Raw genomic sequence first — 23,157 nt, forward strand, 5'->3', positions numbered from 1 at the left:
CCAAGGGGTGTCTCCTCCATGCCGTGTCACCTGGGGGGGCTCAGTCACCCCGACACCCCCGGCCAGACTCTTGACCGCAGGCAAAGTGAGCCAGGAAACCCAGACAAAACCCTACCGCGAATCAAGCCCCCGAGACCCAGTGACTAATAAAACAAAGTAAAACAGACACAACAGAGCAGTGGACACAGCCCTGGGCTTGGTGGAGCGTTTGTTCTGGGGACACACTTGTGAAGGAAGCCCATAAATACACGTTCATTACCGACCACGTCGAGTGTCGTCAAATAGGAGAAGGGACACAGACGGGAGGAGCTGGCCTCTGCCAGGAGGTGACAGAAGCCATCCCATAGGAGGGGACGATCCACAGTGAGTGGACATTCCAAGGGGGACACAGCTGTGTGAGCCAAGTCCCTGTGGTGGCTCAGGGAACAGAGGGGCCGCTGCCCCTGGAGAGGAGAAGGAAGCGGCTGGAGCTCCAGACCACCTACCCGGCAGCAGGCCCGGGCCTGTGGGCAGCTGCAGTCACGTGCTGGTCTGTGGTACTTGTCCTAGGAGCCACCTGGAGGTCAGCTCAGGCTCTGAGAGGGCGAAACCCTCACCTTGACTCAGGCCACCGGCTGCAAGGATCTATGGAGCACCCACAGGCTGACACGAAGTCCTCCCGACCTCCGCAGACCGTCCTGGAGCCTCCCGACCCGTCTGCGGAGGTGGGCACGTCCAGCTGGGTGTCCCTTCTATCCTCTACGGAGCCAGATGTGGTTAGATTTTAAGTCGGAGCCACAGAACCTCAGCGTGGAAGGTGCGAAGCCCCCGCGTGTGTGATTAGCCCAGAGGAGTGCCTCCCCCGGGCGAGGGCTGCGTGCAGGGCATCTTGCTCTTTCGGTCCAAGTCTTTGTCCAGCAGGGATGGGGGAGGGGGGCGACGTGAGTGAGCGTCGAAGAGGCAGGAGCGGGAGCCGCTGACCCCTTTCTTTGGAAGCCTCCTCCTCTGCCCCTAAGACGCCTTTGGGATGGAGAGGATGTGGGCAGGGCCTTCGCGGGCTGGCTCCCTGACCCTGGTGCCTCCACCTGTGCCCTTGGCTTCTGGGCCGTGGCCGTCCCCTGCTGCTCCCGTGCCTCTTGCACACCCGTCTCCGTCCTGTGCTTCCTCTCCTCCTCCTGGTCCACACCTTCAGAGGCTCCCTCAGGATTCCCCGGTTGTCCTCAATCCACACGTTTGGAGGGGCCGTGCTCAGCTGCCGGCCGCCCTCTGCCTGCGGACAGTTCCCAACTCCACTCCAGCCCGACCTCCTGGCGGGCCCGTGACCTGCGCCTCCAGCAGTCTGCTGGGCTCTGGCCAAGCCGCCCGTCCCCGGAGTGTCTGGTGTGCAGTCCCTCCCGGTCCACCTTGCCTCTCCTGCCCTGGCTCGATCGTGCACACCACGGTGTGTCCGGAGCTGTGCTGCGTGTCCTGCTCGGGGCTGGGTGCAGGAGGTGGGATCATGAGGAAGAAGGCCAGGTCCCCAAGCTCCTGTCCACCTTCGTAAGTGACGCCACCCTGGCCCTGGCCCTCGGCTCCTTCCCACCCTGTCCCCTCTGCTTCCGTTGACTGGGGTCAGAGCCGCCCCATCAGCCCTGAGCATCTCCCCACCCTGTCTCCTTCTGCGTCTCGGTGATGCTGTCCTGCTGGGGTCAGGTCCTGGGACTGCTCTCCCTGCCTCTGTCCCCTTCCTCCCCCGGCCACTTCTGGCCTATCCAGAGCGATCCTTCAGGAGGACAGAGGTCTGATCACGTGGCGCCTCTGTGTCCCCTCCACACCCGGAGACTTCAGCTCCTCTCTTTTCCCCTCCTTTCCTGCTGCCCCTCTGTCCTCCTCCCTCCCTCGGTCCCTCTCCTTCCACCCTTCTCCCTCCTTCTCACTTCCTTCTTGCCGACTTGGACACCTTCAGTTAAATTCCGCAAATGTGCGCGCTGAGCTCCCAGGTAGGGCAGCTCTGACCCGTGCGCTGGTGAGACGCTGAGGAACACATAGACCACCTTGTCCCTCACCTCGCAGAGCTCGGCGCAGACGGGAACCATGACAGCCAGACAGGAACCACTAAGCACTGGAGTGAGGAGGCCGTGGGAACGGAAGGGGACGCACAGGCGGCGCGCCATGGACTCGACAGCAAGGCACCGACAGCATGGCTGGTCAGACGTGGGCCTGCCCTGGAGCCCTGACCGTCCCCAGCCTCAGATCCCCCTGCTTTGTCTCTAACTGCCCACCATTCCCAGGGCGCCTGTTCTTCAGCCCCGCACGTCTCTGCGCTCTGACTTCTGTGGGGGATGCTCTCTCTGGAACTTTCCGGCCTGACCTGGCTGCCTTCCCTTCAGAAGCAGCTCAGGGTCTCCTGCTCTGAGCCTCACGGCCTCTCGCTGGGTTGGGTGGGTGTCCCCTTCCCCTCTGCACCCTGAGCTTCGATTGACCGTGGCTTTCCTTCTGCATGACTGGACTGTGCTGGGCGGGCTGAGCTCCCTCCTCCCTCCTCCGGCCTCTTATCCTCCAGCCTCAACCTTCTCACGTAGAAAATGGGGAGAGAGAGGATTTTCTCCTGATGCCCTGAGGCTGAACAAGATCTGCAGTAAACTTGAAATACCCGAGGGTGCTGGGTGTCGTTGGGGGCCAGGAGGCCAGGGGGCATCAGGAGTGGCTGGCCTCTGAGGCCCTGAAGAAGGGGCTCCTCCTGTTTTAACCCCTTAGGAGGCGGCAAGCCCGCCTGAGGTCCACCAGCGGTCAGCAGTGAGGGCTCTCGCCTGGTGCCCGCTCTGAGCGTGGAGGTAACCAGAAGGCCAGAGGCCGGGCACTAGCACAGATGGACCCACATCGATGTGATTTTCTCTTTTCAACAGCAATTTGGAGCCTTTTTAGAGACTGACATCCAATTTCCCCTTTTTATGTCACTTCTCAGAAAAACACTCAACCCATCCATTTTTCAGTTAGCACATCTCCCTCCCCACTCCGTGTTTATGGCCCTAATTCCTCCTGTGCTCAGAGCGCAGTTCCGATGGTGAACTCTGGTCTCAGTCAGCTCATCCCCTCTGTCGAGCTTCAAGTGGGTCCCAGACGGGCTTCCGGATCAGCACTTACTGGAGCAAACAGCTCTCAGCTTTTGATGTGCCCAGGAGCACGCGCTCGGACACCCGCTGATGGGCAGGGAGAATTGGGTGTGGGTCGGGTGGGGGCAGGCGAGGCTATTCTGTGTTGGTCGGTCGGCCTCCAAGGGCATGGGGTGTGGGCGGAGTCGGTGTGGGCGGAGTCGGGGTGTGGGCGGAGTCGGGGTGTGGGCGGTGTGGGCGGAGTGGGTGGCCGAGGAAACGGAACTTAACAAAGTCCAGTCGCTTTCTCGGGGCCACAGAGGTGACATGTGGCAGAACAGAGAACTGGAGCTCCGTGTCTTGTCCCAGAACCTGTGTGCCTTTGGCTGCGCCAGGACACCACCCACGACTGGGCTGGGTCTTCGCTCTTGCGAAGCGTCTGACGCCCGTGTAGAGGAGACTGTTGCCACAGCCTGGGACCGAGGTCCTGTGAGGTGGGAGGACCAGTCAGCTGGGGCCTCCAGGTGGCCACCGAGGCCGCCCACGTGCAGACACCAACCTGCAGGATGGCGTTGCAAATGACCACGAGGCCCCGGCTCTCCCTGAGTCTCTTGCACACCAGCTGAAGACCTTGGCTTCAGCCCTGTTTGTTTTTGTTTTGGTCTTATTTTTTGGTGTCATTTTTGTTTTGGTCTTACTATTTGCATGTGTGTGTGTGTGTGTGTGTTGTGTGTGTGTGTGTGTGAAAATGCACATGTGATTTACGTTCCAGCCTTTTGAGAGTGGGTACTTCCATGACATAAGTCACACCTGCAGTGTTGCGCAGCTGTCTCACCGCATGCTCCAGAACTTTCCATCACCTGCATGGAAGCCCCACCATCTGCAGTCAGACACCGCCCTTTCCTTGCAGCCCCTGGGTACCACAGACCTTCCTCTTGGTCACTATGGATTTGTCGTGTAGGTGGAGTCACACGATGTGGCCTTCTCTGTCAGGCTGCTTTTATTGAGGTCATGTGACTGAGAGCAAGAGCAGAGAAAGGGGGGCTTGGGCCCGAGCTGGAGATCAGGGGGTCAGCTGCCCCTGTGCTACAAGAGCCCAGGGTCAGCTCTGATGCAGCATGGACACAGTTGGGATGGGCTCCCCTGTTGTGTCCCTGGGTTGGACAAAGAGGGAGTCCACTTGCCTGTAGGGGTCTGCTTCCTGGGTAGCAAGGGATTCCCACACCTGAGATGCCCAGTCCTGCTTCTGACCTCCCTCATCTCACACCCTCCACCCCTGCAGCTCTCATTTACACCCCCGAGCCCCGAGCCCCTCGGTGCCCCTGTAACTCAGCCTCTCTCTCTCTCTCACTACTTATCCACTCATTCCTTCACTCTCATGACCACAACTTCCTTCATCCGTTCTTTTCACCTGTCTGTGCATCTATCACTCTGTGTCTGGCCATCCCTACATCCACTGTGTGTCCATCCAACTATTTATCCATCCATCCGTCCATTCAACCACTCATCTATCCATCCATCCATCCATCCATCCATCCATCCATTCTCCATCCATTCATCCATCCCTGCATCTGTCCATCCTTCCATCCATCCATCCATCCATTCTCCATCCATTCATTCATCCCTGCATCTATCCATCCATCTGTCCATCCATCGTTCCATCCATCCATCCATTCTCCATCCATTCATCCATCCCTGTATCTATCCATCCATCTGTCCATCCATCCATTTATCTATTCATCCTTCAATCCATCCATCCCTGCATCTATCCATCTATTCATTTGTCCATCCATCCATCTGTCCGTTCATCCATCCATCCACCCACCCACTTACTTATACCTTCAACAAATGTGTTCTGAGCTCGACCGTGTACCAGGATCCAGGCTGAGTGTTGTTGCTGAGGCAATGAATTGGCATTAATCTGGTCGCATAGAGACAGATATTTAAATAGATACTTAAAAAGCCTGGCGATGAGATCAACAATAGAGGCCTGGACAGTGTGTTCTGGGAGCACTGGGGGTGGAGGGGAGACAGGAGGCAGCAGTCATTCACCCAGCAGATTTGCACACTGGACCCCACTCAGGGTTCCCAGGGGCTCTGGCTCAGTACCGTGCCAGAGGTCTTCGCATTCCTCCAGGTATCCGGAGAACCATTAGGTTCATTTTATAGATGAAAAACCGGAGGCTCAGAGACTTGCTTGGGTTCATCAGCAGCAGGACGAGGGCAGCTGTGTTCACGGGGGACTTGTTTTACACGTAGCAGACGGCCAGACCCTGGTCGACTGGTCATCACCTCTTCATGCTCTTCTGGCTCCTGGGTGGCTCCAGTTCTCTCCCAGGAGTGGGGCAATTCACCCCGAGTGGCCCCTCTTCCTTCCCTCCCATGTAGTAGGAACTGACTCACAGCCTGTCCCCAGGGGAGCTTTGTGGGATGAGACGGTGGGGACCGACCGGCCGGAGTCCTGATGGAGACACGTGTTGGAGAGGAAGTCAGGCGCCGGTGGACACAGGCCACCTTGTGCCACATCCAAAGGTTGCTTCAGAGCCAGACCTCGAGGACCAAACCTCCACATGGACAGATGCTAGCTGGTGGCCGGGGACAGGTGACCGGAGGCATGTGACTTAGCCTTTACGACTTTGAGACTCAAAGCTCGGCCGGTGGACCAGCAGCCGCAGTGTCACTCGGGAGCTGGCTGGCAATGCCCCAGCTCCCACCTGCTGAATCTGCATTTGAACAGGCTCCTCCGGTGATTCCCGTGCTCCTTAAGGAGCACCTCTCCCTACACCTCAACCTCCTTATCTGTGGAATGGGGATGGGAACATCCTCCCCGGGAGGTCGGCACAGTGTCGGACCCTCACAGCTCTGCGGAGCTGACTGGCACTCCCCGCTGCCCGGCACTGCCTGGGCTCCCATGACGCGGGAGGTCAGCTCTCACAAGGGGACAAGTGGCAGCCTGCTTTCGGCTCGGTACCTGGCATGACAAGAGCCCCTGTGCAGTGCTGCTGTCCCCCAGGGTGGCATCCAGGAAGCCCTGGAGGAACCCGAGGGACTGTGGGTGCTGTGCTGGGGTTCTGTCCTCCGTGGTTTGGTATTTTGGTGATCGCAGCCGCGTCACGGTCCTTGTAGGCAGAGCTCTTGGTGTGTGCTGAGAGCCACGCGGTGTTACCTGACTCACCACGGCCTCCTCAAAGTGGGGACTAAGCCTCTCTATTATGAAAACGGGAACATCAAGTCTTGGAGGTACAAACGATTCCCACCAAGGCCCAGGCACAGTGAGGCAGTCGGAGCCTGGGGCCTTTGTCCGCCTGACTCCAGCAGCTGAACCTTTAGTAACTGGACCCCCAGGCTCCCCGGGGAAGCAGTGTCCCTCGAGCACTCAGTGCTGTTTGAAGACCTTCCAGAGAACGGCAGCACCTTTTTGAAGAGGACATGCCGCCTCTAACATTTACCATCAGGGCTGCCCCTGGAAGAGGGACAGGGAAGCCCAAGATGCGCCTTCTGCCCAAAACAGCTGCCTCCTTGTTGCTCAGCAGCCCCTCCACGCACGACAGCCAGAGAGGAAGACTCAATGCGCGGGACCGTTCGCCTTTCCTCCTCACGGGCGGCGGCTTACCGACAGGCCATTGTTACTGGTGGCAACTTGTCACATCTCAAGTCTGCGTCACAGCAGCTGTGACTGTCAGACGAGAGAAGAAGCTGATTTCCGTGACACAGTTCAGGAAAACAAAGAAACAAAGGCAGGGTGGAGAGCCCAGGTAGGGAGGAGGGAGTGGTGTGAGAGAGGCAGGTACCTCTGCAGGAAGCATGAAGAAGAAAAGGGAAGGGTGGAGAAGAGAAATGTCCCACCCTAAGGTTTGGATTCCTCTGATCCAAGTTTAGAAGATGAGCAAAGAAAGAGCTACATTCTTCTTTTTTGTCTTTCTAGCCAAAGTGACATCAGGAATCTTTGGTTTTAAGCAACAGAAAAGCTAATTCAAATTTGACTTCAGCAAAATAATGTAATTAATTAGGGCATGCAATTGATAATAAGATTATCTGGCTTCAGGTGTGGCTTGAACAAGGTGCTTGACAAGGGTAACGCTCCATTTTCCAGTGCTGCCTTGGCTCTGATGACTTTCTTGTTAGGATAGTGTATGATAGCCAGATGGCTGCCACAAATTCTGTCTGAGCATCCTTTCAGGTTCAAGGCAAACAGGAAAAGAAGCTGCCTTTTCCTACTGCCTTCCTCTACATGTCCTTGGAGTCACTCTGATTGGACCAGATTAGGACACACTCCTGAATGCATCATGGACACCGTATGGATTGAGTGAGCCAATTGGCTTGACTGGGATAGGGAATGTTGGCTCCCACAGAAAATTCACTATTATGGGTAAAGGAAGAACAAATGCTCAGTGGTCAGAGTGACAAATGTCCATCATGTGGCTCAGGGAGACTCGGCCTCTCCAAGTGAAAGTGTCTGCACACAGGGCTTCAGATGCATGCAGAAGGCCAGAGGCCCAGTTGCAATTGAAACCGGCAAAATAGAGGTTTATCAGCTCCTGAGAGACCTGCCCTAGTAGCCTCTGGTCAGGTGGAATCTCTCTGGCTTTGGTGGGAGCCGGGCTGCCTGTGTAGAGTAATTAGTCCTAGCCTGAGACTGTCTGTAATGGTTAATGGCCCTGCTGGGAGCCCGGAGTCACGGACTCTCCCGCAGCTTGACAGAGCACCCTGTGAGGCCAGCGTGGGCTTTGCTGTGGACCTGCATCTGAGCAGACACCTCTTCCTGGCCAGCCCTGCTAATGATCTAGAGACAGGCTGAGTCCAGAGCAGCCTCGCTGTGCGGTTCTGAGTGACGCTGGGTGACGTGGTGCCCCAGGCTGGCCGTAGCAGGACTCGGGGCTGCACCCACTGTGCATTTGGGATCCCCCTCCCGTGTTTCAGGACCTCTGGGGGAAAGCTGGGTTCTGCAGGATGAACCGGGGACAGGTCTGGGATTCCCAGCGGATGTGGGCAGTGGAGCCCCTGTGGAGCTCAGGGGAACTGGCCTTTCCGGGTGGACTCACCTGTTGGCCTAGGCCAGAACTCTGGAGGCAAGGGCAAGGCTGCAGGCTGCTGCCCTCCAAGTTACCCGCTGGGAGACCCCAACAGAGGAGACGACAGCAGCAAAACGGACTTCTCACCTGACTCGCAGCGTCCTAACCCGCCTCTCGCCCTCTCTGCCTCCAGCGGCTCCAGCGGCGTCCCTGTCCCTTGAACTTGCCTCTGTCTTCCACCATGTGTGCTTCTCTTTCTGCAGCGACGGCCTCCCCAGCTCCGCCCCTGGCCTGGGCTTCCTGGGCCAGCTCCTCCCCATCCCTTCTGACTTCCTCCAGGGCACAGCGAGGCCCAAAGCGCTGTTCCTCGCGCCTTCCTCCTGCTCGGCTGAAACCATCCTCTGCCCCACCTCCCCTTCTTCAGAGTCTGTCTCCTCCCACGGGAATGTCGGACTCATGAGCTGGGACCTTCCTTTGTGGCCTCCTTCCCTTTGTGCTGTCCTGGAACAGCACCTGGTGCCTGGCCGGGGCTCCTGGGATTTGCTCAATGACTGAAAGGCAGGCGGTGGACGAAGGAGCGGGGCCGGCAGGTCTGCCCAGATGGACGCGGCGCCGGGTCCTGTGCTGCCCTCTGCCGCGTGCAGTCTCCGCAGGCCGGTGCCAGCTTGCTTCCCAGGGTGGCAGCCTGGTCCTCTGCAAGGTGCTGGGGCCACAGGAGGGCCTGCGCCTGGCCCTCAGGAGCCTGTCTAGACAGGGCAGTGGTGTGCAGGCCCGAGGGGTGGGGACAGAGACAGCCATGCTGGGAACTCAGAAGGGGAGGCGCCCAGGGGCCCACGAGGGCCGTGGGACCGAAGGTCACAGCATCCTCACCTCTGTGGATGCCAGCTCGTCCTTCCTTGGGTGCCACCCTGTTTGTGGGCACAGAACCCCTGGCAGGTGGTTACTGCCTTCGCCCCCATTTTCACCTGGGACGACAGAGGCTGGAGTTAAATAGCTCTCTGTGTAGGAAACAGGACGGGAGACTGTCAGCAAAACCCACGTTCCTCCCGCCACGCCCTGTCCTTGTGGATTCTCTGTCCGCGTGTTGACCGTCATGATCTGTCAGAGGTGGCACCCGATTCGGAGTCAGAGAGCCTGCGTTGGCTCTGCCCACTGAGTTGTGGGACGTTCGACACCAGCCATTCAAGGTTCTGCAGCCTCAGTGTCCTCACCCAGAAAATGGGGAAGTGGGGCTTGGTGGCACCCGCCTTGCTGTCCACCAGCACGCATTGTCCCCAGAGCGCTCTGGGGACACTGTGTGCTGTAGGCTCCGTGGCATAGCATCTGGTTCCGGGGGATGGGGTGTGATGCGGAGCCTGGAAACCTGGAGGGAGGCTCTACTCCCGGGTGAGCCGATACGCGGTGGGACCCTGAGCTCCTAGGTGAGTGATGTCCACCCTGGCTGCCCAGCAGATGCGCCCAGGGGATTAGATCTCCAGGCTCCATCCCAGACCAACTGAATCGGCATCTTTAGGGGTGAAGCCAGCAAGACTGGGGGGGGGGGAGCGTTGGATTTAAAGGTCAAGGATTTTTGAGCTCTTGAAACGTGGTTAGAGGAACTAAGAAACCCAACGTTCAATTTTATTTAATCCTTTGGGTTTGAATTTAAGTAGTCCCCTGCAGCTCATCCCAGGCTGGACCGAGGCAGAGGGCTTGGTCGCTCTAGGTGGCTACGTTTCCTGCTCCATCACAGTTTGTAGGACTCTTGCTGGGTGGTCTCACCTCACACCTGTCGTGGCCTCTCAGTCTGAGAGACCAGGGCCTTGGCTCTTGGTTACACTCACCTTCCTCTCCTGCCTCCAGAGAAATTCAGCCCTCCCCTGAACAGCCACCAGTTATTGCAGATGCACTTTCTCCTTGTGATCCAGCCATCTCACTTCTGGGTGAAAGAAAAGCAAGTATCTTGAACGATGTGGTATATAGTCGTCCCTCGGATCCAGGGGATGGATTCCAGGACCCCCTTCCGATATTACAATCTGTGTTGGCCCAAGTCCCTACATTGAATGGCGAGGTGTTTGCACGGACGCAACCTCTCTCTGAGGACTTTGAGCTCTAGATGACTTATAACGCCTGATGTGATATGAATGCTTGGTAGGCAGATGTTGCACTGTGTTGTTCAAGGACTCACAAGGGGAAGCCTGTGCATGTTTAGTGGAGATGGAATTTTATTTATTTTTCTGCATTTTATTGGTGTATCATAGTCGTACACATCGGTGGCATGTCTTGCTGTACATCCGTTCGTGTCCACAATAGGACAAGATGATTTGGTCAGCAGCCTTCCCCAGTCTTTCCCTCTCTGTCCTCCTCTCCCGTCCTCTGGTGCCTTCTCTCTACTCACTGATCCCCCTTCGATGTTCATGAGATCCAACGCCATCTTTCTTTTCTTTCTTTCCCCTCTAAACCCATATATGAGAGAAAGCTTATGACCTGACTTTCGGAGTTTGGCTTATTTGCTTAACAATAATGCTCTCAAGTTCCGTCCATGTTCCTGCAAATGACATAATTTCAATTTTCCTTGTGGCCGAATAAACTCCTTTGTGTATACATGCCACATTCTCTTATCCATTCATCTACCGATGGACTCCTGGGCTGGTTCCGTAGTTTGGCTGTTGTGAATTGTGCTGCTATAAACATGGGTGTGCAGGTTTTGCTCTAGAATGATGACTTTAATTCTCTAGGACAAATGCCAAGGAGTGGTCTATCTGGTTCATAGGGAGGTTCCAGATGGAATTTTAAAAACAGGCTTCTCAATCTACCCTTGATTGAATCTGTGGGTGTGGAACCCATGGATACACATGTACATCCCATTGGAATATTACTCAGCCTTACAAAAGAGGCAGATTCTGCCATTCGTAACAACATAGGTAAACCTGGAAGACACTGCCATAAGCCAGAGAAACACTGCCTGATCTCACTTCTATGTGGGATTTAAAAATGTCGGGCTCAGAACAGAGGTGGTCGAGGTGTGGAAGGCAGGGAAAAATAAGAAGGAAGACGGTGGTCACAAGGACAGACTTGCAGTTAGGAGAGGGATAAGATCCGGAGGCCGACTCCACACCTAGTGGCTGCAGCTGACAGGCACGCATCATGGGCTTGAAGTTTGCTCCAGGAGTAGACCTTAAGCATGTCTATCACAGGCATGGAAGGGACCCTGTGAGGTGACGGATGAGTTGACCAGTCTGATAGTGATCACCTCACCGTGTGCACGGGCATCGGAACATTCCATGCTGTGCCCTGGCCGCACACAGCTTTCATTTGTTAATGATGCCTCGATGCAGCTGAGAAACCAAGGGAAGAATCGAGCTTCTTTCGAAGAGGACAGACGGAGGATGGTGTTGTTGAAGGAGTACTGGGGGCCCTGCTCCCATGACGGGCAGCACGGGAGCACAGGACGCAGGTCTTATAGACGGTCAGTAAGTGAGCTGGTCATGGCAGAGTCCTGTGCTTCTGGGTGGTGGAGGTGACATGCTGTTGGAAAATGATGGACAGCAGGAACGCAGCATGTGCCTTTGTCTTCCTGCCGAGCGAGCACACCTTTCCCGGTGAGCTCCCCCGGTCACCCATGTGCCTGCTGACCCCTCCTGGGGCTGCGGTGGACCCCGAGCCCCTCACGCTGCAGTCCAGCGGGGATGGGGCTGGTCTGTGTTTCTATTTTGTTCTGAAGGTCATGGGGGCCACCAAAACAGTGTGTGGGGGGGGCCAGGCTCCATTTAGAATGTTAAGGAGACAGCTCAGGTGGGTGGGAGGCGGGGAGGCCCGTGGGAGGCAGGGAGGCCTGTGGGAGCCGCAGGCAGAAGTCACCCTTGCGAGCTGGAGAGAGAAGCGTCGAGCATCTGAACAGTGGCCGGACAGGGAGAGGAGAGGGAAGGAGACGCGTGGGGTGAGGAGGAAGTAATGGCTGCCTGCCAGCTTGGGGACCAGGGACCTGCATGTGCCAACGGGGCAACTCTTTCCCCAGGAATGGAGCGGGGACACAACCTGAGTCATGAAATGGTCTGATGAGAGGGAGTTGCCGGGAGTGGGTTTTGTGTTTGAAGGCCGTGGCGCTGGCGAGCTTCCTGAATGTGTGCCTGCTGTGCCTGCCTCCCTCCGCCTCGGTCCCCTCTTTGGGCGGACTGCTGGTGGTGATGAGGTCACGGACCTGGTTTCCATCTCTGGGGGTCTTTGCTGGGGGTCTTTGCTAGTGGTCTTACACACACACACACACACACACACGCCCCTTTCTGCTCAGCACCCTGAAAGCAGCGTTAAGCCCCTGGTTCTGGACTCGGGTCACCCGCTTTGACTCCTAGCTCTGCCAGTGCCAGTTATGCATCTGAGCGACTTGTCTTTCCTGAAGCCCAGCTATAACATCGAGAGGCAGGGATGGTGATGACGCCTCCCACTCTGTGTCACGCAGTGCTGAGCGCTGGGCTGGCCTGATAAATGCTAGCCATGATGAGGACCGAGGTCACAGCGGCGAGGAGGACGGGGACAGACGTGGCGATGACGTGGAGGGTGGAGAGGAGAGCAGAGCGGTTCCCGGTGGGACCACTTGGCTCACGCGCAGTGACAGCGCTGCTCCTTTGAGTCCTCGGGCTGATTGAGTTCGGGGCCTCTTATCCCTCCCCCCTGTGGAAACTGAAATGAAAGGCACCTGGAAGCTCAGCTGATACCACGCGAGAAGGATGGGAGTTCAGCGGGGAGCCCAGGGCAGTCCTCCCGGGAGGAGGGAACATTCCCAAGGAGCCTCCGTCCGCCTTTATTTTACAGTGGTGCCTGCCCGTCGGCAGGGGGAGCAGGAGCTGGGGACGTGGGCACAGAGTGGCCCAGAGTGGTCGCTGTGTCCATGCTTGCTGGGGGGGCGCTGAGCTTCCTACTTGTCCATCCGCTCACGTTCACAGGCCCATCTTGGGTGTCTGTCATTGTACTAGGATCCGAACATGCTCATGGGAATGACTCTTGTCCCGCTGTTGAGATGAGACAGAGAAAACAAACTGGCTTTGGCATGTGGGTCACAGAAATTCCATCCCAGTTGGAGTGACACAGGGCACCAGCACGGGAATGTCTAAAAACAACTCTAGGTGACTCTAAGGTGCAGGCAGGGCTGCCACTGCCCAGTGCAAGGGACACTGGGTGCGTCTTGCAGTAACTGAGCTGCGGTCATCATGGGGCCTCCTGGGTCTCTGCGAGCAATGCCGTGCATGGGGGTTATGCCCCTTGCCCTCTCTCAGGCATTTAGGATCAGAGATGGGGTGTACACCTTTGTCAATGGGTAAGTGAGAGGGAGTTGTCATGAGCCTCTGTTAGTCATCAGTCTTGGACTCCTGGAATCAGGTGTCACCCTAGGGACTCGTCCAGCTCTGGAACATTCTAGAACAGGGTCGAATGCTCTAGACTTGGTCTAATGAGACCTCATTTATGGTAGGGCTGAAACACAGAGTCTAGAGCAGACACCCAGAATCCCACACCCCCGGCCTCCCTCGCTGTGTTTGAAACAGTCTGTTCTGCAAAGCCCGAGCCCAGGGACAGAACTGCTTCTGCTTCAGAACCAAAGTGGGTGTTTGAAATCTGTTCCTCTCCCCTGGCTGCACATCCTCAGGAAGCCGTGTGCCAGAGAGGGTCAGAGACTGATCTGTTAGATTCCCCGAGGACTGGCAAGACAGGAGACACAGCCTCTGGCACTCGGGCCGGAGGCAGGAAGGATGTGCAGAAGCTGAAGAATGGGCCACTGTGCAGACAGAGCTGGTGCCAGGCCCTTGGATTGTGGCCAAATCCCTAACGCCCCCTCAGTCTATAAAATCACCCTAGAAGAACCCACATGCAAGCCTCTTCGGGTCGGTCCCGCGATTGAGTTTTGCAGATGCCTCCTCACACCCACCCCTGGGGAGTATGCAAAGCCTTTGATCCCCAGTGGTTTTTGTTTGAAGCTGACGTTCCAGATGCCAACAGAAATGAAAGTGGTGCAGAATAACCATCTGAGGCACATAAAGGGCATTAGCAATGGTTTCTCTCCAAAGAGTGGATGCGTGACGGGGGAAGAGGTTCCTTATCCTCTTCGCAGGCCCCTGGGGCTCAGAGTGCACGGGCTGGTCTGCAGCAGGACAGGGACTTGAAATTAGCACGTCAGTGGACCAGAGATAGCGGTTTCTGCAGCAGTGTGAGGACCCCCTTAGATCTGGGGGCATCCATGCAGCCTGGAGGAGTGAGGATGCAGAGAGGAGCCCCTGGGCAGCTGGGGTCAGACCTGGCTGGTCGGCTGCTCACTCCTGTCATTTCATCCCATTCTCTCACAACCTCCTGGTGCCATGGTCATGCCCATTTTATAGGTGAAGAAACTCAGACCCAGAAAGGTTAGGTGCTTACTTTACCCAGAGTCACACGACGGGTTAGTGCATAGCCAGGACTTGAACTTGGGTCCAGTAGACCCCAGAACGCACACTTTTTCAGCTATAAAGCTTGACTGGTGCACATAAAGGAGTAGGCTGGGGAGTCTGGACCTAATGTGGTAGGCTGTGGGAGCCATTGATGACTGTAGAGCAGAGGAGTGGCATGGTTAGAGTGATTCCATAGGAACTTCAACCAGGCAGCCATGGATGGGGTCAGTTGTCAAGATGCTCCACATCTAGTGCCCTTTGGGGTGGTGTGGCGTGATCTCCTATTCCAAAGGGGAATGTGGGGAGAATAACCATGGCTTGTATTTGCTGAGCACTTGCTTTGCAGTGAGAACTGTTTTGGAGGGTTGCATACGGGGAGGACATTAATTCTTGCTCCTTGACGGAGAAGGGCCATCACTGGCGACAGTGTAATGCAGGAGTGAATTGCTTGGGACCTCGAAGGCGACAAACCCGATTCACCTCCAGTGGGACCGGAGAGGCCGCGCCACCTCTGAGTCTGCTTCTTCCTTTGTAAATGGGGCAGAACACCGGGGCCAACTTGGTAAAGTGGTTGGGGTGGCGTTGGACACAACTGCCCCTGGAAACGAGCGGGCAGCGTGGCTCTCTTGCAGAAAGTGCTTCTGCAGGTGAGCTGGGGCGCTTACTGCTACCGCCACCCCTGTTTTGCAAGGCTTGGAGAGATTAAATGGCCGTCCCCGAGGCTGTGGAACCAAGGTTGGAGCTGGGCAGTCTGACCCCAGAAGTTTTGTTATGAGCCACCTTGGGGAGAGACACTTAACGGGGACCCTACAGGAGGCTCACGGGGGACATTTGCTGGCTCTGAAGTGTTGCAGGCTGGCACAAGGCCAGGGTCTTGTACATTCCCTTTCACAGATGGCCTCTGCCCAGCTGGCTCTGGGCTAACGAGCTGCTGTCCCCATGATGATCTCTGTCCTTCACAAAGTTCACAGCACCGCCACGCCGTCCTCCGTGCGTGGAGAGCAGACAGGACGGCTTGTGTTCCCAGGCCTGCTCTGTGCTTGATGGGCTCGTGGGCGTGCCCGCAGCGTCCAGCTCACAGGACCGGGAGCCAGGGTCTTGGAAGATCCCGACTCCACCCGCACCTGGCATGTGATCCCAGGGGACATGTGCACGTGGGTTGTCTCAAAGCCCCCTTTTATGGGACACCAGCTGTGCCCTCGGGTGAGTCCTGCTGAGAACTCTCCCCGTTTCTTGTGTCCTCCCCCCAGGAGGAGCTGACCCCATGGTCTGTCGCTGTCCTGGCGTAGCTCTGCTGGTGGGCTTCCTCAGGACTGTTCCTCTTATGTGGGAGTCACGATGTTTCTTTGATAATGAAGTTTGGAGCCTCTTGGGTCCCGTCCTGAGAGGTGCCTGACGGTGCGTGAGGCAGAGGACATAACTGCCTCTAGACTGGACCTAGGTGCCCTCTTCTGTTGGGGGTTCTTTTTGTTGCTTCCTTGTTTGGCATTTAAAGAGGTTTGAGGGACACCTGCTGGGGTCCACAGGTTTCCTACACCCCCTTCCATATCAATAAGTGTATTTGGGGCTTTGGGCGGAGGAGTGGATTTCAGGGTAGGGAGAGGTGCGTAGTGGCATGTTGAACGTTTTCTTTTGTCCTGTTTTGGACGTGATGCTGAAGGTCCGTCCAAAATCCAGCGCCAGCTCTCCCCGGGCCACCTTCTCTTTCAAGCGAGGACATTCTCTGAGGCTGCATGCCCGCTCCTGCGTGTGTTCCCTCACCGGTCTCTTCTCCATGTGTCCCGGGCCGAGTCTCCACCAGGTCCCAGGGACAGAGAGATGAGGACAACAACATCTCTGCCCTTGAGGATCACAGTCTTGTTGAGATGTGATTGAAAATGATTAATCAATTCCAGAATATTGGATTTCTCCAAAAGCTACTGTAGGGAAAAGATAATCATCCAAAGTCTTTAAATCTGTTACCCATTTTAATTGATTTAATTAGGTAAAATTCATAGAACTGTGATGTTGGAAGGAGCCCAGGAGGCATTTATTTGTTCCCATTTCTTCTCTCTGCCTCAGGCCACGCGGCACTCAAATTATCCCCCAAACCCATACATTTCAGAAAAGAGCAGTGTTTTGAAGAACCGTATAGCTTTTGGCCCATTCAGATAAAACTTGCAGTGAGCATCTGCAGACAGCAGTGCAGACTTGCTGGGGGAACTGAGTGCGCAGCTATGCAGGACCGTTCTGGAAGGCAGGATGGACCCTCCACCCCTGACGTGCGCACGCACACAGTGGGCTCTCCGTGTGCGTTCCTGCTGGGGCGGTATGAGAGGAACCCAGCACGTGCAGGGCGCAACATGAAAACCTGGCTGCAATCAGATAAGGACACATTGGGGACGCTCAGCATTTCTGGACTCCTGACAAAGAGGCCCACCTTCTGTCCAGTTGCATTTTCTACCATGCTAACCCGTCCACCACATGGCATACGCACCAGCCTATACCAATCCTAAATGATCCCAAGAAGGCCGTGGGCGAGGGTGGGCGAGGGGGCTGGGCGTGGAGTCTCAGGACCTGGGCGCAGATGCTGATGTGCTGGGTGACCGTTTTGAGCCTCACCCACCCTTGCCAATAAATCGGCAACTTCCTGGGATCGTTCTGGGGCTTCGAAGCATCCTGGGTGAGGATGTAGCATCGCCTGCTTTTCTAAATGAAAATTTGCTCTCGTGTTCATGGATTTTTGCAGATGTCAGGACTAATAGAAGCCCTTAGCTCAATGCAAATTACTGTGTCACACTCAGCACGAGAAGACTTGGTGGTTGCCTCCTGTGCTCAGAATAGTCTGTGCCTCTGCCTACAGCCCTTGCGGCCCTCCACAATGGAGCGTCTGCCAAGTTCTTCAACGTCATTCATCCTCTACTCCATGGACCAGAATGCCCTTGTCTGCAGTTCCCCGAACCCTCAAAACGTACCTCAGGACACCTCTGTCATGCCCCCAGTTGCCCTGTGTCCTCGCCTGAATACTCCCTCACACTCCCACGGGCCTCTCTTGGTCACTGGTTCATGGATCCGCTCCTCCTCATGTTTCCATCAGGTTGATGAAAGCAGAGACCCTGGGGATCTCTGTCTCCTAAGCACGATTTCCAAGGTCTAGAGCGAAGTTGGCGCACAGCGAGAGTGAGTTCAACAAACGGTAGTTGATTGAACACATAGATGCTCACGTAGTGTTGATTACAATGTCACAGAAGAGTCTTAAGTTTACATTACACAACTCAAATCAGCTTTCGTGAACGTGGGAACTTGTTGGCTCACGTAAGTAACCAAGAGGTCCAGGGTTGATGGCCTCAGGCGTGGCAGGCTGCAGGGGCTCCAAGTGGGTCCTTGTGCATCTGCCTCTGTTTCCTGATGCCGGCTCCATTTTCCCAGTATGAGCCTGGGGGCCAGGAGTTAGCTCTGTTGGAACCAGATGGAGTGAAAAGGTGGGAGACAGGATGGACGGAGGGAAGGGAGGAGAGGAGATGGTGGGTGGGCTAAAACAACACAGGGGCTTAGAGCTCTGCATTTGCACGATCTGTTCCCGAGGCTGGCAGGTAGTAGGTGCTCAGCACTGCTTCCCAATGGATAGCTGTGCGTTTTGTTTTCTCTTGCTCATGGGAGGGAACTTCTCCGAGCCCAGAGAGACAGGTGGTTACATGTACCTGCCTCTGCCTCATCTTCTGCTCTGCTTTCTTTTCACCTGTTGGCAGGATCCGACGTCTACCTTCTTCCAGTTTGGAGCGTCCATCCAGCAACAAGCCACAGTCATGCTGAAGATCATGCAAGACTATGACTGGCACGTCTTCTCCCTGGTGACCACCATCTTCCCCGGCTACCGCGACTTCATCAGCTTCATCAAGACGACCGTGGACAACAGCTTCGTGGGCTGGGACATGCAGAACGTGATCACGCTGGACACGTCCTTTGAGGATGCCAAGACGCAGGTCCAGCTGAAGAAGATCCACTCCTCCGTCATCTTGCTCTACTGCTCCAAAGACGAGGCTGTCCTCATCCTGAGTGAGGCTCGCTCCCTGGGCCTCACCGGGTATGATTTCTTCTGGATTGTCCCCAGCCTGGTCTCTGGGAACACGGAGCTCATCCCCAAGGAGTTTCCATCAGGACTCATTTCCGTCTCCTACGATGACTGGGACTACAGCCTGGAGGCGAGGGTGCGGGACGGTCTCGGTATCCTGACCACGGCTGCGTCCTCCATGTTGGAGAAGTTCTCCTACATCCCGGAAGCCAAGGCCAGCTGCTACGGGCAGGCGGAGAAGCCAGAGGTCCCGCTTCACACTCTGCACCAGTAAGAGCGGGTTCTGTGCTTGTCTCCCAGGGTGGGCTCAGGGTTTCGTTGCTGCTATTGTTTTTTTTTTTTTTTTGCTTGTTTACATACTCATTGATGAAACTATGCTCTGAAAATAGGGACTATCATGCGTGTACTTATGGAAATTTTATTTTATTTTGTTCGATTTTGTCTTTTCTCCTTTTCTTTCCATCTCATTTTAAGATATATATCATCATATTTTCATTGTTTTTCTTCTGCAACTTACTTTTTTAAATTCAAAAACTCCCACTTGAGATCTGTCTGTCTACCATTTATCTGTAATTATATCTCAAGCCTATCTGAATTCTTTGCAATGTGCATATCATGTTCTTCAATATGGATGTGCCATGATTTATTCTCCCAATCTGCATAATGATAGGAATTTAGTTTTTTTTTTCCAGATTTTTTTTTTCCCATTAGAAGCGAGACTTCAGTGATAATCATCAGGCTTGTCTCTTGATGCCCATATGTGATTGTTTTTTCTGGGGTTGAGTCTAAGGAGTGGGATTTGGGGGTCACCAGGCAGGTGCATTCTTAACTTTCAGTATCTGTTGCCAAATTCTGCTTACGGAGCAACGGTACCGGTTTACATTCACACCAACATTTTGTGAGATCGCCTGACTTCCCGCCTCCTCAGCAACCTGGTACGCTCGGGGGAAACTGCCCCCGCTGCTGCTCCTGGCCTCTTCTGTGTCTGAATTTCTTTTTTTTCTTATATTCTAAGTATTTTCGTAGTCATTGGGAAGCTTGGCGAACATCACTCCTAAAGCTGCCTTTTATTCCATCCTTGGAAGGTATCATAATTCATATGACCACTCCCATCAGGGTGGATGATTCAGTTTTGTCTCTGGGATGTGTCACCGCACCTGTGGCCCGTCATGGTGGCCCATGTGGCATGTTTCTGTCTAATGCTCCCTGGTTTAACCTGCACTCCTTTTCTCAGATCAGCACCCCTTATCTTAAGCGGTGCTGTGATCAGGGCCCAGGATCTGGAGTTAGACTTGTTGGGATTCAAGCTCTACTTCGTCCACTTTCTGTAGATCCTAGACCATCACTGTACCTTTCTGGTGTTTATTGCAAAGTGACGATGGTATCTCCTACATTCTAGGTGGTCATTCTCAAACTTTTGCATGCATCAGACTCTCTGGGAGGGTTTGTTAAAACACCAGTTGCTGGGTCCTACACTCAGAGTTTCATTTATAGTGGTAGGTCTGGGGCGATCCCCAGGGCTTTCCGATTCTAGCATGTTCCTGGGTGATGTTGACCTGACCAGTCTAAGGACCATGCTTTGAGAACCGGTGTTCCTGGGGTTGTCACAAGTATTAAGAGTTACCTGAGAAGTGCTTGGCATGGTGCCTGCCAGCTGGTATTTAATTGAAGGCATTAAAAAGTTGTAAGTGAAGGTTTTGGTCATCAGAGAGTATAGTCAGGAGACCTTGTTGGTTGACTGCCAGCAGAGTGCTGTCAATCTGTCATGTCTCGGGAAGAGTCTAGGACTTTGCATCTGCTACAAGTCAGAGGTCACCTGTGAACTGGGCTTAAGAGGTGTGTGTGTGCGTGTGTCTGTGTGTGATGGAGCAGACAGATTCCTTCACAGGTAACAAACTCTAGCATTAAGGCAGCCTGCCCCTTTGACGTCTTCCCTTCCCCTCTCCTTTCCCCCATTTAGTGGTCCTGCTTCTGCTTGGCCACATTTGGCATTCCCGGTACTTGTCCAAATGTAATTCAGGAGGAGACTCGGGGGCTGGTTCTGGAGGCAGGGCTGCTGCCAGCCCAAGACAAGGACAGGCTGATGAATTCATGCTCTCCGTATGAGACGTGCCCGCAGCCGGGATAGTCAGGGATGTTTAATTTTGATGGGAACATAACTCCATTGTAAGGCAATTGAAATGTGATCCATATAGGAAAAGAATCTCAAGAAGGATAATTGACAAGACATGCAGGTCCCTTTCCAGGGACCACCTTGGATCGCATTCTTTAAGGAGAGAAATCCCGCTGCTCTGAAATGGTGCTGTGCTCTTTCCAGGAGTTGTACCTCTGAATGCAGCAATTTTGTAAATGTCATTTCAGCCCCAGAAAAGCAACGCATCAAGTGCCCTAAGTCACCCTCCGCCGCGGTGTTTAATGAAGCGTCTCCTTCTCTGGAGGGCTGCTGGCGCTCACCCCCACCTCCCGCCACCATGGTGTTCTTTACACCCACCTCAGGAAAGAGTGGAAACTGTCAGGCTTCCCTTGACTGGCAGCTGGAGGAAGTCCAGTTCCAAAAATTTAAATGCACTCTGTGTATCTTCCATCCCTCATTCCTGCCATCCCACAGACTCTGTGCTAGTCCCTGGAATGCACAGATGAACTAAGATATGACTTCTGTCCTCAAACATCATCCTGATATGATGGGAGAAATTTGTCCAAAGACAAACTCAGGTAACATGAATTCTTATTTATTTTTTTTTTTAATATTGGAAAAGAAAATAGTACAGGAGCTGATACCCAATACCTATCACAGAGAGTAAAGGTTGACATGTCACATTTTCCCCCAACATTTAAAAAGGAATAAAACATTAGATGATAATGTGAAGTCCTGATCACATCTCTCCCTGGTCACATTTTTCTCTCCTCTCCATGGGAGGGAAAAGTACTACCATGAATTTGACACATACCTAAATCCATGCATGTTTTCGTAGTTCAGATAAAGCTGCTTGTGCAACTATATACCCAGTTCACAGTTTTTTACAATGTAGACAAATGGTATCTAGTATATTAAAATTTCTCTTGCTGGTCATGGTGCATGCCTGTAATCTGTGTGGCTTGGGAGGCTGAGACAGGAGGATCATGAGTTCAAAGCCAGCCTCAGCAAAAGCGAGGCACTAAGCAACTCAGTGAGACCCTGTCTTTACATAAAATACAAAATAGGGCTGGGGATGTGGCTCAGTGGTTGAGTGTTCCTGAATCCAATCCCTAGTACCTCCCTCCCCCAGCAAAAAATAATTTCCCTTGCCTCCACCTTGTGTTTTGAAGACCACTCTGTGAAGACAACATAATCACAGTGCATTCATCTCAGTTGCTGTTCTGTATCCTATTGTGCGAGCACTCCATCTTTTATTTGTTCAGTCCCCTGTGATTGGACACTTAGGTCGTGACAGGAGGGGGCCTTCTGTCTGGGTAACTGAAGGCAGGGATCGGATATCTCCAGCCTGGGTTGGAGCCATCAGCTTGTTTAGCAGGACCCTGGGACTCTGGAGTTAGGGTTTTCCCACTTCAAGCTTTAAAAGCTGGATGAAGAAGTCTCACTTTGCAAAGTGCTGGACACACACACGGCTCTCCTGACCTCTCCTCTGTAACGGAAGATGTTCAGATGAATCTGTACCTGCTGCTTTCAGGATGACCAACTGGGGCTTCAGGGTCCAGGGTTGAGAGCACTACCTTGGGACTAGCAAGACGTGTCACTTGGTAGCCATTTGGGACCTTGCTCATAATTTGATGCGTGGTCCTTGTGTGGTTGGGACATCACAGCCATACGGTGATGCTGGGCTGGGTGAGGTGCACAGGGGCTTCTTGCCAGGGACGGTGTGTTTGTCATCTTACCATGAACTTGATTCTGTCCCCACAGCTTCAGAAAAAACAAAGTAGGTGAGAGAGGGAGATTTTCTTGATGTTTAATATTCCTAGTTCTGCAGAGGACACTTTGAAAAGAGCAGTCAGCATTTTCCAAAGTTCAAAAATAGCTCAGCCGAGTTATGTAACCTCCTCCTTGCATCTGCGAAGTTATTAAACATCTGTCCCTTCGCCATGCACGGCGCCCATCCCTGTTTTGCTGGTGTAGAACCCATTCTGTCCCATTCTGTCTCCTTCATGAGTGGACGGGGCCCAGGGCAGGGGGCATCGCAGTAGAGAGCGTGGACTCTGGGGTCAGGTTGCCTGGGTTCGGGTCTCCAGTCGGCCCCTTTGTAGAGCTGAGACTTTGGGTGAGTCTGTCCACTCCTCCCTCTCCGCTCCCTTCAGTACCATGGGGACAAGAAGAGCCACTCAGACCGGCGCCTGGCCCATGGGCGGGCAGTCCCTAAGTGGTCACTAGTCCAGGCCCAGCGCTTCCACTCTGAAAACACGAAATCCAAAATGCTCCCGAGCTGGAGGCTTCTTGAGCATCAACCTGATGGCAGGGTGGGAACATTCCACTCCTGGCCTCAGGCGAGGGGTGGCTGTGGAAGCACAGGGGCACCAAGAGCATCGTCCAAAATCTCCTTCGGTCCTCGCGTAGGAGGCTGTATGTGAAGTGTAAATGGATGCCGTCACTAGACGTGGGTCCCATCCTGCAGACACCTCATGAGCCAGGCAGCGAGCCAGGCACCGGGAATAGGTCC

The 23,157-nt window shown here is 54.5% G+C and overlaps 1 protein-coding gene across 1 annotated transcript in view; it reads left to right on the forward strand.

Annotated features, from left to right (window-relative positions):
• Grin2a (glutamate ionotropic receptor NMDA type subunit 2A) overlaps positions 1–23,157 on the forward strand; it is a 351,712-nt gene that overhangs the window by 186,550 nt on the left and 142,005 nt on the right. Inside the window, 1 exon segment of the mRNA XM_047534156.1 lies at positions 18,186–18,778. Within this exon segment, the coding sequence (XP_047390112.1) occupies positions 18,186–18,778 (593 nt within the window).

The sequence above is a fragment of the Sciurus carolinensis genome, chromosome 18 (genome assembly GCF_902686445.1).
Source record: "Sciurus carolinensis chromosome 18, mSciCar1.2, whole genome shotgun sequence".
Taxonomy (NCBI): domain Eukaryota; kingdom Metazoa; phylum Chordata; class Mammalia; order Rodentia; family Sciuridae; genus Sciurus; species Sciurus carolinensis.